Source organism: Meleagris gallopavo, chromosome 33 (assembly GCF_905368555.1).
Source record: "Meleagris gallopavo chromosome 33, MGAL_WU_HG_1.1, whole genome shotgun sequence".
NCBI classification, from domain to species: domain Eukaryota; kingdom Metazoa; phylum Chordata; class Aves; order Galliformes; family Phasianidae; genus Meleagris; species Meleagris gallopavo.
The window spans coordinates 313,268-330,865 of record NC_139437.1 but is presented as its reverse complement, the minus strand read 5'-3'; the positions used below and the strand labels follow the sequence as shown (position 1 = coordinate 330,865).

The following is a 17,598-nucleotide window of genomic DNA, read 5'->3' as shown; positions in this document are numbered from 1 at the left end:
CTACTCGTTATAAATATGACAATGATTTTCTAGAGCTCATGTGACTTTTACCTGGTGGAATTCAAATAGCTAGTCTGTAAACAAATGGGAAAAGCATAAGAAAACCAATTAACACTGTATTTTCTTTAGGTTGAGGGGTGACTGTATAGTTTTAAATGTGCCAGTACTGAACGTACATGTAAGACCCAGAGAGACATGAAAGCTGACATTACCCCAGAGAAAAAATACAGACTCTAGGAATTCTTCATATATCACTTCTAAGTTTTATTTTTTCTTGTAGCAATGGGATAACCATGGTTATAACTGTTTATATTACTGTGATTATGCCAATATTTGTATTTTCATTGAACTATTAAAATCTGTACCAAACCACCGGTGAATTCCTGGCTCCATGTAGAAGGTGTGTTCCCCTTGTTTGCCTCTGATGAAGAAGGCAGTTAAATTTAATAAGAGTTCACAGAAATCTTGCAAAGGTTGTGTTCATAGCTGTCTATATAGTAAAGTAACTGAAATTATCAATTTTTTTAAGCCCAAGAATGGTGCATAGTATAATATAGAATCAAATCACCCTGAAATAATTGTAGTTTCTTTAACAACTTTCAAGGAATATGTTTGAAAGTGAGTTATGGAGTTCATGACATACATCACCAAGTCCTCACCTTGCCTGTTGTGGACACACACAAGGACACGTTCAGCTTCCCCATCAACAATTCACATCTCAACACTTTTCACCTGTTTGCTTTCACTTCTCTTTTCTGCAACTCTGGCAATGTGAGGCACTAATGGAGTGCACGAAGAAGTTAAAGTTCTACACTACAGTTGCAAAAATAACTTTAGATATTAATTTGCTTAAAATACTTCGCATAGAGAAAGTTGTGTGATTAGTACATGATGCTTGAACCTTCGTGTTAAAACATCATGTTCTAATTCACGTTTGTGTTTGACATCAGTCATTGTAGAGACTATATCCTTTAGACAACGTACCTAAGTAAAGTATGAACTCTACAAACATCATAAGTTTGGGAAGGTGATGAAAGGCACAGGACGTTTGTTAACAACTACATTTTGGTGAGACCGTCTGGTGTGTGTGGTGATAAGGCACTGACACAACTTTGCCAAGAGTTAACAAAGAAGCAATTCTTAGGACTTGTGTAAATTCTGCATCAGTGATTACAACTTTCTTCTGTTTCTTTTTAGGGCTATACAGTTCATTTGTCTTTTCAGTTGTAAACATTTGTTGAGTGGCCTTTTCAGCCAGGTTTTGATGACTGACATCTTTCTTGTAAGTTCGGGTGCCATCTTATTCAACAGCTGCTCTTTTGTAATAGATAATATAGAGAAACTACTATGTTAGGCAAATAGTATCATCCAAATATTTGATTTTCTCTTCCACTTGAGGAAGTTACCTGTTTAACAAATAGCTCATTTAAAAGAAAAACAGAAGAAAAAACAAAAACAAAAGCAAAAAAAGCTTGTGGAAATTACTTCAATTGTTTCATGTGATTCTTATTTCAAATGTATGATCTGTGATTTTTTCAACAGTTTGCTTAAAGTAAAGTACTAATGCAACTTAGTGTGTTCCTCTGTTTGAAACACTTTCGCACTACTTCTGCTATTGAATTTGTTTCAGATGTATTCACCCCACTTACATTCCCTTTAAAGAAATACACATTTACCCAAAAGCTCATCAATGCTTTCTTTTCGATCAGCTGGCTCTCTTACTGAGGTTTGACTGAGGTATCTCTCTGCTACCTTAGGCTCTTGAGAATAGAACGGGATCAGATAGGGTCATATCAGGTACTCAAATAAATAAATGCTTTCTTTGTCACCTCACATTCTTATCTCTAAATAAGAAAGAGACGGATTTGAAGGCTGGACTATTCAGTGGATAAGGAATAAATTGGATGGTTGCAGCCAAAGCGTTGTGGTCAACAACTCTATGTTCATGTGGGGGTTCATCCTGGAACCAGTGCTCTTCATAGTCTTTATCAGTGACCTATACAGTGGTATACAAGTCTGCCAATGACACCAATTTAAATGGGGCAGCTGATAGGAAAGGAAGGGATAGCATCCAGAGGGACCAGAACAAGCTTGAAAAGTGGGCACAAGATAAAATAATGAGGTTTAACAGGACCAAGTGCAGGATGTTTTTACAGTGAAAGTGGTGAGGCACAGGAACAAGTTGCCTAGAGATGTTGTTGATGCTCCATCCCTGGAGACTTTCAAGGCCTGTATCAGGCCCTGGGCAACCTGATTTAGCTGTGCATGTCCCTATTCATTGCAGAGGAGTCAGACTAGATGACCTTTAAAGATCCCTTCCAACTCTAAAGATTCTACGATTTCATGTTGTACTTGGATAGGGGAAATCCCAGATATGAGTAAAGACTGGTAGAAAAACTCATAGAGAACAGTGCTGCAGAGAAGGACTTTGGGGTTCTGATGGGCAAACAGTGGGACATAAGCCAGCAGTGTGCACTTGCAGCCTGGAAAGGCAACAGCCAACAGTATCCTGTTGTATCCATAAAAAATTCATTGGTTAACTCAATTTCTTGGGGTTAATTTTCCTCACCATTTTAGAAACCTTTTTTTTTTCTGAAGTTTCTACTTTATACTTCTTTTTGCCTTCCATAGAGGTATTGACTATTTGACTACACCTATTATTTTTATTCCTACCTTCCTTTTGCTGCATTGCAAGGGTTGATAGGTAACCTTTGGAAATAAAAACTTTCTTTTTATGATCAAGAAAACTGATCAGTCCAAAGTCCAAAGGTGTCAGAATCCTTCTGAGCACTGCCGACTTAAGATTTAAGAGCCTGCATGTGGATTTCAGCAGGGTGCAGCTGCATTTGTGGAAATCTAAAGCAGTACTATTGAAATGCAGGTCTGTATTTCTCTTTGACACAACTAGTGGTTTATTTAGATGCTTCTGTAGGTAAGAGCTCTGAATAATTCCTCTGTCTCCTGCAGTTGTTTTATTGTATTGACTTGATTGGCAGATATTTCAGATGTTACCCTGAAAAAATCTCTTGGGATTATAGCTGGGAGCTGCTGAGCAATGTTTTGTGTGTGTTTTTATATGGTGAACTGTTGTTAGGCACGGTAAAAACTTCAACCAAATCTTCTTGACTATCTGTCTTGAAGACATACTTTCTTTTTGAGTTAGCTCTGGACTCAAAATCAAGTTTAGCAGAGGGAAATTCACACTCATCAAGTGAGATGTGGTTGTACAGTCCCTTTGATAAGACTCAGATGCGAACTGACAGCATGAAATGGGAACAGATCCCTTAATCCTCTCCTCCATTTTGTCACCTTTCTTTGCTGTGAAGCATTACTTTCATTTCTGATGTTCACCCTTCTCTTTGTTCCTGCTTGTTGCTGGTGCACTCCAGAGTTTTCACTATTGTCCTTTCAATGACAATGCCACAGCAAGGATAGTCATAAGGGATGACCTGGTAGGCACTTTAATCCCTGTTGTTTATTTTCATTGCTTTTTTGCTATATGTATTTTTTTTTTTACTTCTCCTCCCCTTCCCCCCACTTCCCCCCCCAGTATATTGCATTGTTTCTTTTCCTGTTTCTTCCCGTGCATCTCACCTCTTGTGTTTCTATTAGAGTGATAAATATGAGAGATAGATATGATATAAAAAATATGCATAGTAGATATGATACAAAAAAAGGAAGAGTGAAAAAAAAAATATCTCTAGTTACCTTGACAACAGAGAAAGACCTTTGAATGGTGTGTGAACATCCAAAGGAATGAAAAGACTAATTTAATAAAAGCAGTCAAAAATGTGTCAAACTTTCACATTCTTTATGGCTTTAGGAATGGACATACATTTCTCTTCAAAAAGTAGGACTCATACCATATATCATGAGATAGCTAAATGTTAGGCTTCTAAGCTTGTTTGGCTTTCTGGTCTCCCTTTACAGTTAGTGAAGAAAAAGAGTTACCTCTGGTTATATGGAATTCTTCTGCTATAAAAGTGACCTTATGGCATGCTGAAAAAGTGTTGGTTGTCTTAATTATTATGACCAGGGGAATCTCTAAAAAATCCTCAGGGTAGTTTGGATGGGCCAGAAATAAGGAGAGGTTCCATTTTATCCAAACAAGTAAAGAGAATTGAAGAAAATGCCAATAGCAGTATGTCTTTATTTAATATATTTTTATATTATCCTTTGTTAGGGATATTTATGGAATCCCATGGCTAGAGTTGGATTCTCAAAACAAGAAAAGTTGTTGGGTTTGTAATTTCATTGTCTTGAAACAATATATATTCCTGGTTCAAGAAATAAAGATTTAGGAGACTTTTCAGTGTCCATACCATAGCTTTATATTTCTAAATACGGCAGACTTTATGTTCTGCTTTAAAATCAGTGTCATCTTTGCCATCAGATCCAAAGGGCCATCCCACATCTCTCAGCTGCATAGACCCCCACATCCTTTATTTTTCCTTTAGACATAGACTTTTTTTCTGTTGTACAGGTATGGAGCTGACAGCAGCCATCTTCATCTTGGTGTTGGCATCTAGACACCAGCCCACTGAAGGTAATTTTGCTCTGTAATGAATTAATTTCCCTCTGTGCTGAATTCTTTTATGAGACTATGAATACATAGGATGACACCCATCACTCTTTTCCTCTCCAGAAGGTCCAGTTTTAGATGATTTATTTGAATTTCAGGCAACACAGATGCATGTTCTGGGATTTAGTGTGCTCAACTGTGGGTATTAAACCTGAGCATTTGAGTGCTCAGTTGTATCTGAGTTTGTGTACTTGATAGAAGACAGGCATAACATAATTAATTTATCCTACAGTACTCTACCAAAGGAATTAATCACTCTGTAGGGAGTGCATTTTCTCTACAAAATGATTGCCTCAGTGAAATACAAATATTTTGAATGGCTAAAATTTGATGAGATGAATATGCTCAACTAACCTGGGTAGTTGAACCTAACTCTAACCCTAAACCCTAACTTGAACTCCATCCTAAACAGTAATTCTAAACCCTAAATCATAACCCTAATACTAACCCTATCTTAACTGTTACTGTGGCAGTTGTGCATGAGAACTTGATTCTGGTCATTTAAAAAAGAGATAGCTTTTAATAACTTCTATTTCAAGCTCATTCATGTTGTTTAATTCTCAAACTTGTCCTCTACAACCTGGCTGATCAGAGCTGTGGCAGTACTTGCTAAAGTTATATGATAAGGGCTGCAGCTTCAGTGGGTAAACTACAGCTAGGACTTCATGAATGCAAAACTTCTCAAAGACTCCCCTTTCAAATCACCTGTTTATCAATCTCCTCTATAGGTGTTGGCCATGATCCGTTGCTTGTTGTGGATGATTATGAGGATGGTGGCATTCGACTCAAATGTTTATCTGAAAGGTTGTTTTCTGAAGCTCAACTGTTGTGGACAGACAGTAGAGGAGAAAACATCACAGGAACTCCTCTTTCTGCTGACATCAGCACTGCCAGTGTCAGCAGCTCCATCATTCTCAAAGCAGGATCTGGAAACTCTGCGTCCTGTAAAATTATAGATAAACAATTGAAAACATCAACAGAATCTTCAGTTGCCATTGCAGGTGAGTATGAGCTTCCAGCTTGTAGTGAGCTAATGTACGCAGACCAAACTGCCCCAGGAACACATATTTGTAGTGCTACAGATTAAACAGTTTTCTTCCATAATATTTTTTATTTGTTGGTTGGTTCAGTTTTTTGCTGCTGTTATTTTTTGTTTCTCCTTTCCTCCGAACAGCCATTAGCTTCCTTGTGTGACAAACTAAAAGAGGAACGAACAAACAAAACACAAAAATGCCCTTCCATGGATGTGATGTTGCATGGGGAAAACTGACTCCTGTTATCAGATGGTGCCTATTCTCATTTTCAGGGATGGGGAAGGCTATTGTCACACCTCTCTCTCTTTCCCTTTCATTTTCTTCCACTTCTTTTTCTATTGCTATAACACCTGATGTTGTGGTTTAGACAAACCTCTGATGACACAACAAAATATCTCAGCGATACGAGAGTCCTGGTGAACTGCTCCTACATGTGTCTATGAATGCAAAACCTGGATCCAAATTCATTTTGTTTCACTTCAGACGTATAAAAAAGGTTTTTTGTTGTTTTTTTTTTTCTTTTTTATCACCCAAAGGAGTTCAACAGACTGTCTAAAGTAATGGTATATCAGCTGTTATTGACAGAAATGACTTGTTTAATTGGAACACTAACCTTATTATTAATCATATTACTGTTACTACTAGCAGCAGCAGCATTATTTATTAATATTTATTATTTTATCCTGGGCTTCCCAGTAAAATTAAATGTGGTTACAACATAGTGCTACAGACATACAATGTGTATGTGCATGTGTTGTACGCATACAACACTTTTAGCACAAGCAGTTACCAACTCAGCTATATCTTCAGCCTTGTTAAAAGCTTTTATAAGAGCCTGACAATACAACTTTGAGTTTTCACCAAGTAGAGCCATGATTGTGTCTTGTTCTGGATCGTGATACACCCAAGGTTGTTTCCAGGCTTATGCTGATGGTTTGCCTCATTGAAAATGGCCACTGGACTATTGAAACCAGACATCAGTGATGGACAGAAAGTACATCAACAGTTGGTTCTGCAAGAAAAATGATAATTGATCTCCTGAATAATTTGCAGATGCCTTCTTTCCTTCCACCTCCCCTTGGCTGGCAGCTTTTGTTGTGATCCTGCTCCTGAGCATATTCCTGGTCCTCGCTGCATTTTATAAAATCAGAAGTAAGTTCCACTTATTATGCCAAATGCAGTCTGGTTGAAAACGTTGCCATCTTATTCATAATTATCTGGGGAGTGTGCAGGGTAAGGGAAAATCACACCTGTGATTTTTCAGCCTTGGCTCTTCACAGTATTTCTACTTACATTGTATTTCCTTTTTTAAGCAACTGTTAACTACTCCAACATCTTAGAGTATAAACCTATACAATCGTGTCTTAGAAGATAAATCAACACATTACTGTAGTGAAATAATTACTTCAACTTAATCTCATTACTGAAGTAGTAAAATTCTTGCAAATACCTGAAATATGTCACCGTACCCAAAGATATCCACTGGTTCCATTTGTTTACAAGCTATTTTACTGCTTTATATAATAGTTCCTAAGATAGTTTGGCAACACAAATCAGTTGCCAAGGAAGTACAGTGGCTGATGCTTTTCTTTTAGTATCACTAATTTTATAAATTAAATTGTGCATGATTTCTTGTAATTTTAATGGAAAGTATAGATAAACCAAGATATTTTGGAAATAACTTTTCTTTACCAAACAACACACATGATCACTGTAGAGTATCCAAGGTTTCATGTGAAACCCTATGAGTAAACGAGGAAGAAAGTTGGATAACATTTTCTTTCTCCGTCTCCACCCCTTTTTTCTCTCTCAGATAACAATAAGGAAATCACTCGTGCACGTAAGTAATATTGATATTACTTATGAAATAACTTTTCATCATCGACACTTCAGTAGAGACAGCAGTATAAACATAGTTAGCATTGGTATAAACAATGGAGTTAATTAGTTGTATTTCTAAAGCTGTTTAATGAAAGCTTTCTAAAGACTGGGATTTAGGTTTGGCCAATCTGTCTACTGTCTGTCAATGTGGAAAGAAGCAGTTAATTTCCTTTTGTTGCTGCATGCATAACCTTGGCAGGCTTTCTTACTGTGACCAACCATGTATCTGGAAGTTTTCCACTCCCAGAAAAATGATTTTTTCACCATTTCCCTAGCTGTCATGTCCAGGCTCTTCAAAGCAGTAGAATATTATCAATGAAGAAGTGCATTTCATGTGAAAATTGGACACTTATAAAATGTTTGTAATTTTAATGTTTACTAAAAAAAGTCAGTCAGAAGGAAAGAAAAAATTACATGACTTAGTTTAGACAGTTGCATCTTTCTCACCAGTAGTGATGGATATCTGATTGCAGTTCAGAGCAGGAACCAAACTTATCCTTCTGAGTTGTAGTGGGGGAAATCTTTACTATGTAATGACTGCAGGAACAGTAAAGATAGATTAAGGTTCTAAAGGTAGTTGTTAATTCTAAACAATCCAAACATTCATAATGCTGAGCAATTTGTTTTATTCTTGTTCTTTCTGTTTTCTGTTGTTTTGGGTCTTTTTTTTTTTTTTAATGTTTGTTTGTTTTAAGAACCTGATGGTTTGGATGAATTCTTTCATCAATTTCTGAGTAGTTTTAATGTTCAGACTTACAGAAGAGATACAGAATAAATTCAGTGTCTGCTAATGATAAGTCTAATCATAAGTCTAAATAAAAGAAAACTTTTCTCTGCTGTACTTGAACTGTATTTGAACTGCTACCCAGAAACCAAATACAGCAATTTGCATACAAACATAAATGTTTTGGATATGTAAAATTGGGAGCTAGCCCTCAGAAAGTTTTATTGAAATTTGTATCCAGTCATTGCTGGAAAGTTTTTCATCACTTTTCAAAGAATCATAGAGACTGAAAGGACCTCTGGAGTTCATGAGCAGAGAAAACAAGGCTTAATGTCAAATTGGTTGTGCTTTATATCCATTGCTTTTGTTTCAAACGCTGCATAAGGAAGCTTAACTTGGAAAAAAAAAAATTGCTTCTGTCAGTGACTGTTCTGCAATTGTTTAAACTGAGACTATGAAAAAAATAATTTATTTTTGAAGTCTACTCCCTAGTAAATCCAACTAATAGTTTATGTACATGTGTATGTAAATGTAATGCAAATACACTCATACAAATATCCATAGAAGTCTTTGTGGTTTAATCACTCCTATGTAGTCTTTAAAACTGAATGCTGAGTGTTTGGAGAATTTTTTTTAGGATCTAAGCATCTTGCTTTCTGTTCACAGAAAAAGCACGAGAGCAAATTCAACAAGGTAAGTCTGACAGTGTTTTTTCCTAGTAATTTCTCTCTATAAATACATAATTCTTCAGGAACAACTGAAGGTTGAGCTCAGGAGACATTTGTAGCTGTATGTTTTTGCATAATAAAATTTAAAAAGTCATCAAGTTCCCTTTTATATTATCCATGTAAAGATGAATTCCTAAGAGCATCTGGTTTGATAAGTATTTTTGGTCAGTATTTGAGCTTGCAAATTGCTCTATCAGTGAATTAATATAATTTAATACGTTCTTAATTTGGGATTATTGTTCATGATTGGTTCCAATTTATAAGGAAAAGAAGATTTAAGTTCCAGAGCCTGGAAAAGTAAAAGAAAATATATAGTTTTCTGAACTCTTTATGAAAAATCTAGGAGCTTTGTTATCAGTTAGGACTACACTATACAAATATAAAGCCAGCATATTGTTTTGACTCTGGACAGCAAGTTTGCTGGGCATGCAAATTATGTCAGAGAGGGAAAATAATTAGTGTTCTAATATTTAATTAAAATCTTTTTCAGACATACATGAACTCAAACATAAACTGGGTAAGAGCATATTTTGACTTCTCTTTGTTATATTGGTTTTGAAGATCGTTAGTTAGAAGAACCCTTTTTTCAGTAAAAAGAAAAAAAGGGTCATGAGAGGGGGCCCATAGTGAAAATGTCTTTCTTTTCCAGATTTTCAATTAATTGAAGATAGTAATAGCAGTTAATAACACCTGGTTTTAGCCAATGGAATTTATATATCTAGTCTAAGCTAATACTCTAGACTCCTTCTACAGTAAATAGACAGGGATGGGTGTCTCCAGCAGACAATTTACCCTATTAGTTTTGATGAACTACTCGTGTGCCTTGCATTTTATTCTGAGCTTAATAGTAGGCCTCATTTCTCTCCAGTGCTGAAATTCTCAGTAAGATTTTGTGAATTTTCGTCTTGAGAAATGAATTTCACTGTTATTTTTGCTTTGTTTCTTTACCCTTCAGAAGAGCAAAAGAGGAGATTTCAAAATGGTAAATTAACTTTTTTTTCCCTACTTTTCTACTTTTTTTATATATTTATCTCATTATTCTAATAAAATAGTGATGTTTCATGCAATTTTGAGTAACAGAATTGGAAAACACTCTTAGAATTTATAACTTGCAAAGATTAACTTCCCTCATCCAACCAAAATATAATTTGAATTTTGTGGTATACATGTACATGTGAACATCAAACCTCTTTTTATCTATAGGTGTATACATACACCTATGTGTCTTTATATAAAAGAGCATCTATCTAACTAACTAACTGCAGCTATCTGTATGTAACTATATCTATTTAGATGTCCTACACATACGGACAGATTAGTTCCAAACATAAAGTTTTCTATAATTCTAATGTTCTATAATTCTATGAGCGCAGCATAATTCACCTGCTATATTCTTCCTAACTTTTCATGGGCTTTTAATTTTCTTTCTTTGTAGAAAATGAGGATGCAGAGAAAAGAATTGGTAAGGATAATGTTAACTTTGAAAAGTCCTTAAAAATAATTTAAGTTTTGTTTGATCACAAATACTATTTTAGAATTGACTAGTGAAACATTTTGGGAACTTTAAAAGACTGGAGGTCCATCACAGCACTTCCCTCTCTCTTTCACACTTTGAGGCTTAGTTGTCCCTAAAAAAACCAACACAATCTTGGTTTCTGGAATGTCTATTTCCATAGTAAGGGAGTATCATTTAAGGAGTCCATCAAAGGTTCAATTTTTTCATTTTTTTTTTTCTGTAACTGAGAAAAAATGTCTCTTTCTACTAACTAACTGACGTATTTAAAAAGAGGAATAATATTTATAGAGAGAGACACACATTTATATGCAGTTTGACTCTTGGCTACGTAAAATTTATGTTTGGTGTAGTGTGAAGCATATCCACAGTCCCTGTAAATCCTTACAAGTGGGACATTACGGCTAAGACAATATTCTTGGCTTCCATACTGAGAGATGAAAGTATTCAAGAGTGAGCTGGTTGAAACAGCAGAGAATAAATTTTCTGATGTACCCATCTCTTCCTCCTCACGATGGGCCAAGCCAAGTGCAAGGTCTTGCATCTGGGTTGAGGAAACTTCCACAATCAATACAAGCTGGGGATGTAAGGATGGAGCACAGCCCTGTCAAAAAAAACCTGGGGGTAGTGGTGGATGGCAGCTGGATGTGAGCCAGCAGTGTGCTCTTGCAGCCCAGAAATCCAACTGTATCCTGGGCTGCATCAAAAGCAGCATGACCAGCAGAGTGAGAGAGGGTGATCCTGCCCTTCTGCTCTGTGCTGTGAGACCTCACCTGGAGTACTGAGTCCTGCCTGTTTGACAGAACAAGGGGAAACTGTTTCAAAATAAAGGATATTTATACTGGATATAAGGAAGAATTTTGTTACAATAGGGGAAGTGAGGCACTGTACAGGTTGCCCAGAGAGGAGGTGGATGCCTTGTCCTTGGAGACAATCAAGGTTAGGTTGGACCAGGCTCTGAACAACCTGATCTAGGTGTAGATGTCCCTGTTCACTGCAGGAGAGTTAGACTAGATGAACTTTAAGGGTCCCTTCCAACACAAACAGTTCTATGATTCTATGACTCTACAGATAGCCCAGGTGACTATCTTGGATTTAGATAACCTCTACTCTGAAGTTACACTAGCATCCTTTCCTGAGTCCTAGGCCAAGTCACACTTAAATAATGTAGTATTGGAAATACTCATATTATCTGAGATTCTACAGGAGAACATTGCCAAACATAGCTATAACATAACTTTCTCTGTTTTTCAGAAAACATCCGGAATGAACTGAGTGAGTTGAAAATAGAAAATGAATTTTGTCACATTTTCAATTATCAAAATATTTAAATCAAAATGGAGCACTGGAACAGGTTATCCAGAAAAGTCATGGAGTCTCCCTCCTTGTAGATGTTCAAAAGTCATCTGTCTCCCACAGTATTCTCCAGGAGAAGCTGCAGCACATGGCTTGGAAAAATAGATTCTTTGCTGGGTGAAGAACTGGTTTGGAAGGCCAGGCGCAGAGAGTGGTGGTGAATGGAGTTAAATCCACCTGGTGACCAATCACAAGTGGTCTTCCCCAGGGGTCGGTACTGGGGCCTGTCCTACTCAGTATCTTTACTGATGACCTGGATGAGGGTGCTGAGTGCACCTTCAGTAAGCTTGCAGATGACACCAAGTTGGCTGGATGTTTTGATCTGCCTGGGGATAGGAAAGCCCTATAGAGACCCAGAGGGATCTGGACAGGCTGATTGCTGGGCTGAGGTGAAAGGGATGAAGTTCAACAAGACTGAGTGCCAGGTCCTGCACTTTGGCCACAACAACCCCAGGCAATGCTACAGGATTGGGGCAGGAATGGTTGGAAGGTTGTGTAGAGGAAATGGACCTGGGGGTATTGATCAACACTTGGTTGAACATGAGCCAGCCATGTGTTCAGGTGGCCAAGAAGACCGGTGGCATCCTGGCTTGTCTCAGAAACAGCTTTTCCAGCAGGAGCAGGGAAGTGATGGAAGCAGGGAAATTCTTTACAGAGAGAGTGGTGAGGTACTGGAACAGGCTGTCCAGAGAGGTTGTGGATACCCTGTCCCTGGAGGTGTTCAAGGCCAGATTGGATGGGGCCCTGGGCAATCTGGTCTAGCATTAAATAGGGAGGATGATGGCCCTGCATGTGGCAGGGAGTTTGGAGATTCATGATCCTTGAGGTCCCTTCCAACCCTGTGATTCTGTGATTCTGTGATCAACCTTCTGTACTCAGCACTGGTGAGTCTGTACCTCAAATACTGTGTTCAGTTTTGGGCCCCTCACTACAAGAAAGACACTGAGGCCCTGGAGCATGTCCAGAGAAGGGCAATGAAGCTGTGAGTGGTCTGGAGCACAAGTCTTATGAGGAATGGCTGAGGGAACTGGGATTGTTGTTTGGAGAATAGGAGTCTTAAGGGTGATCTTATCACTCTACAACTCCCTGAAGGGAGGTCATGGTGAAGTAGTGAAGCTTCTTCTCCTATGTAACTAGCATCAGGACTAGAGGGAATGGCCTCAGGTTGTGCCTGGGGAGATTCAGGCTGAACGCAAGGAAATACTTATTGAAGAGAGGGCAGGCAGGCACTGGAATGAGCTGCCCAGGGGTGAAAGGGAGTCACCAACTCTGGAGGTGTTCAAAAAACATTTAGATGTTGTACTGAGGGACACGGTTTAGTGAGAAATATTAGTGATATGTGGATGGTGGACTGGATGGTCTAAGAGGTTTTTTCCAACCTTGCTGATTCTATGATTCTATGAGTCTATGGTATGGGCAACCTTCTCTGTTTGAGCACTGGGGTTGTACAGATGGACCCAGTGGTCTGTTCCAACCTCAACCATTCTGTGCTTCTTTGTAACATCTCCAAAATCAGGTATGTTAACACTACAGTAATTTAAATTAACCATTATTTTTCTTTTTTTTTTTTCTTGCAGAGTTCAGGAAAGCTCGTAGCAACGCAGGTAAGCCAAGACTCACCTGCCATTAACCTCATGTTCTTCCACGCACATACAAATATCTATCATTCGTGCCACAAAAAAATTCACAGGATGTAATAATTTGGGGAAAATATTAATCCTGTTTGTTGAAACAGGCACACAGTCTTTTGTAGGCATCTCCCATTCACACTGTTCTCAAAATCATGAGTTGAAATGGATCATTTCTGTTCGTTCCATTTAAGACCTTTTTAAATGTTGTGTGGCTTCAAGAGATTCAGCTTTATGTTCTACTCAAAAAGCAAACTGATGAGTCAATATGAGTGCAGATGGTTTAATTAAGTCACAACGAAACCAGAGAAAAGGCATGTCCCACTGCAGATTGTTATTCCTATTGAGTTTTTGTCCCAGAAGACTACACTACATTCCTGGTGTATAAATTTACTTATTTATTTGATTATTTTACTATTTGTCTTCTGTATTATATTCCTTTGACATTTTTGTTTATTTTCCTGAAAATCAGAAATAATTACTTTTTGCTTAATTTTTTTCTTTTTCAAGTTAATATCACTCTGGATCAGAAATGCAAACACCCCAACCTTTGCATCAGTAATGACAACAGGAGGGTAAAGTCCTCAAACAAGACAGAGACAGCCCTCAAGGCGATGGTGGTAGCTACCGAAGGTTTTTCAGACAAAGAACATTACTGGGAAGTGGAGGTGGGGAACCAATCAGAATGGGAGCTGGGAGTGGTGAGTGAGAAAATTAGGGATATGATAATGAACAACACGGAAAATTCTCTCCCAGTGAATAATTTAGTCAGTCTACAGTATTCTCAGGGAAAATACATACTAACTGGTGGGGAGGATGTAAGTGATTGCAAACAGTGCAGTGTGGTGGGTGTTCTCCTGGATCTGAAAAACGCTGAGCTTTCATTCTACAATGTTGAGGAAATGAGCCCTCTTGGATTTGTCTACTTTGAGTTTACTGGGAGACAATATCCATTCTTCAGTCCAGACTCAAGCGGCGAGTGGCTGGGGGTACGATCTGTAAAACCACAGACCTATGACTCTCTTACTTAGATTGAAAAAGAGATTAATAAATGAACGATGCAATGAATAAGAGAGGATGCAAAAATGTAGAAGAAGAAAAGAATGTATTTTCATCTTTAAAAACTATGGTTAAGGAAGAAATAGTCCCTGAAGTACTTCAGAGGGAGTCATCTTGCTGTAAGAGCTCATTTTGTAAAAATTGAAACATATCAGGCATTGCAATTGTATTTTATTCTGTCTGGATTAAGAACAAACAAACAAATAATCACAAAATCCTAAGTGCTACATATTTATTTCAGTATTTGTAGTATTTACTGTATATTCATTTTCATCTAACAAACTCAGATATAGTCATTTGTAAACAGTTATATTCAACTGACTGAATGTGGAAGCATAATGCATTTTGAACTCATGTATATGTAGCTAGAATTAAACGATCTAATTTGCACCTTCAATTCAAATTGTGGCTAAGCCAGCATTAAAACAGAACAAAACAAAACAAAAAAACTATCTAAGTTCTAATACTTTTGCTCAGCTTAAAACTCTCCTACATAAAATTTTATTGAGTAACTGGAAGAAAATCAGGACACTGAATTGGTGACATGATACATGTCCAGGTACAACATGGCCCAACTACTCAAAGTGACCAGTGCCTCGAAAAATTGTCCAACTGATAAATGAAAGGCATGAAAATAAAGGGATGGGAAAAACTGATGAGTGTGGTGTGAGCTGTTTTCCTGAAAATGGCTGAACATAGAATGGCTTGAGTTGGAAAGGATCTTAAAGATCATCTACGTAAGTCACTCTGAAAGTAATACCTCCTATTTATTTCCGAGGAAACTACAACAGCTACAAAGAACACAATAACACTCTTTGATAGAGCAAATTCTCAGCAACAAAACACTATTTTTCAATATAGTCAGCACCATTAGCTTTGCATTTTTGCCAGCAATGATCAAGAGCCTTCATGCTGTGTTAATAAAATCTGCAGCAGTGGAGGTGATCACTGCTTCACAGCTGCTATGGAGGTGTTGTTGAAATGCATCATCTACTGCTTCCCTGTGCTCACATTCACCATTTGGTCTCCATAAACATTCATCAAGTGTTGATAAATGTCAGAGAGTGCAATTTTTTTCTGCATGGAGGAATTACACACCTTCACTTCATGAGCACTTCCATGTCAGAAGTCATTTTGTCAGACTGACCCTCTGCTGCCATCTGTCGTATTTGAATGGAATTGAATGGAATATTGGCAGGAATGTTCAACCTCTACTACCGTCCCACCAACATCTGCCTCTGACATTGTGGGTCAACATAATAAGTAGAAGGCATTACTTTAGGAGCAGCTACCTTAGTTCCAATGTCCACAGGCTGATGGAAAATGATGAATTCAATCAACTACTCCCACAGTAAACTTCCTCAAAAAATCTCCAAGATAAAAGCTGAATCAGAAACTTTTTCCCACGGACAGAAAACACCATGAACTTGATCGCTGAGGTTAGCTGCTTCAGAGGAGCTGCCATATAGGAGGAGGGCTAGCACTTAGTACTTAACAGGTCACTTAATGGGCCATTGCCCTCTGGACACACCGAGGTGCAGCCATGGTCACCACACGGCAGTGAGCTGTTGCTAAAAGGGATGTGGAGACTCAGACAGGAAGCATGAATATCCATACCACAGTTCAGGTCTCAGGATGCAGAGAATACCTGGCCCTGTCACTGCTACAGGAGGGCATCCGGGATACCAACTGTATGTGGTGTGAGCAGGTGGATGATCTGCTTAGCCTGGTGGTAAAGCTAAAGGAGGAAGTAGAAAGGCTGAGAAGCATCTGGGATTGTGGGAAGGGGATCAACTGGTGGAGTCGCACTCTGCCATCCCTACGGGAAGGGCATGAGGGAGATGCTCCTCAAGCAATGGGGGATCATCTGCCCACTCACAGTCAGGTAGGAAGAGGCGACCTCAAAGACCAGCGATGGAAACAAGTCCCTGTTTAGGGCAGCAAGCTGACTGCCCCTCAGCCTGTCCCACCTTCCCAGGTGTCCTTACATAACAGGTATGAAGCTCTGGAGCTGGAGGTACTGGGGGATGTGGGTGTTGGTGAAAGTCCATCTGTGCAGGAGAGGTTGCCCAAGGCTAGTCAGTCTGCTCCCTGTTTTGCTACAACATAAGTCAGGAAAAAAAGAAAGGCTGTTGTCATAGGGAACTCCCTTGTGAGGGGAACCAAGGATATGCCACTTGGATCCATCCCAGAGGGATGTGTGCTGCCTGCCTGGTGCCTGGGTGAGAGATGTCACCAGGAACATCACTCAACTCATTAAACCCTCTGATTATTATCCATTACTGGTTTTCCACATCAGAAATGAAGAGGTGGGCAAAAGAAGTTCTCGGGCAATCAAAAGGGACTTCAGGGCTCTGGAAAGACTTCTGAAAGGATTGGTAGTGCAAATTGTGTTCACCTCTGTCCTCTCAGTTAGTGACTAGGATCCGCACAAAAGGAGGAGGGCGGACATGCTGAACAAATGGCTTTGCGAATGGTGTCGTACTCAGGGCTTTGGGATGCATTGTCATACAATGGCTTGGGATGCAGCCTTGAGAAAGGGGAAATGCTGACTGCAGATGAGAGCCGACTGACTATAAGGGCCACAAATATTCTTGGGAACAAGGTGGCTGGGCTTGTTACCAGGGATTTAAACTAGATATGATGGGGGAAAGGGGTGTACTAGATGACAGAGAAGTGCATGGGAACGCTGTCACCTTGGGAGACAGTAAGGAAAAACCCCAGACTTGTCCTGGAGGTACAAGGGAGGGCTCCTCTGAGAAGGTAACGAGGCCAATAGCTATGCACGTACATTTACAAAACAAGTGAGAAGAAAAACACAAAATACCAACCAACTTTCCTCTGCAAAAAAGGTGATGCACAGAGCAATTGCTCACCACCTTGTGACCAATGGCCAGTCGGTCTCTGAGCAGCTCCAGCCCCCAGTGTTACTGATCACCAAGATGTTCTATGGTATGAAATACCCCTTTGGCCAGTTTAGGTCAACTGTTCCCATACTGTACCCTCCCAACACCTTGTGCTTCCCCCACTCATTGCTGCAGGACAGTGAGAGAAGTTGAAATGTCTTTGACCCAATGTAAGCACTGTTCTGCA

General features: G+C 38.8%; 1 protein-coding gene across 1 annotated transcript; it reads left to right on the top strand.

Moving 5' to 3' along the window:
* The first annotated feature begins 2,742 nt into the window (after window positions 1-2,742).
* On the top strand, window positions 2,743-15,161 carry LOC104916173 (butyrophilin subfamily 3 member A3-like). Its single transcript, XM_010727168.4, has 12 exons — window positions 2,743-2,881; window positions 4,484-4,546; window positions 5,311-5,583; window positions 6,670-6,768; window positions 7,430-7,456; window positions 8,888-8,914; window positions 9,440-9,466; window positions 9,905-9,931; window positions 10,385-10,411; window positions 11,717-11,737; window positions 13,396-13,422; window positions 13,957-15,161. The coding sequence occupies exons 2-12, from the start codon at window positions 4,486-4,488 to the stop codon at window positions 14,475-14,477; spliced, it is 1,137 nt and encodes a 378-aa protein (XP_010725470.2). The 5' UTR covers window positions 2,743-2,881; window positions 4,484-4,485; the 3' UTR covers window positions 14,478-15,161.
* Window positions 15,162-17,598: the final 2,437 nt, after the last annotated feature.

Excerpts from the sequence above, each read along its gene's own strand:
- LOC104916173 (XM_010727168.4), top strand. The coding sequence starts at position 4,486 with ATGGAGCTGACAGCAGCCATCTTCATCTTGGTGTTGGCATCTAGACAC. Across the intron at positions 4,547-5,310 it reads TAGACACCAGCCCACTGAAG|GTGTTGGCCATGATCCGTTG; the intron begins GTAATTTTGCTC and ends TCTCCTCTATAG. Across the intron at positions 8,915-9,439 it reads ACGAGAGCAAATTCAACAAG|ACATACATGAACTCAAACAT; the intron begins GTAAGTCTGACA and ends AATCTTTTTCAG.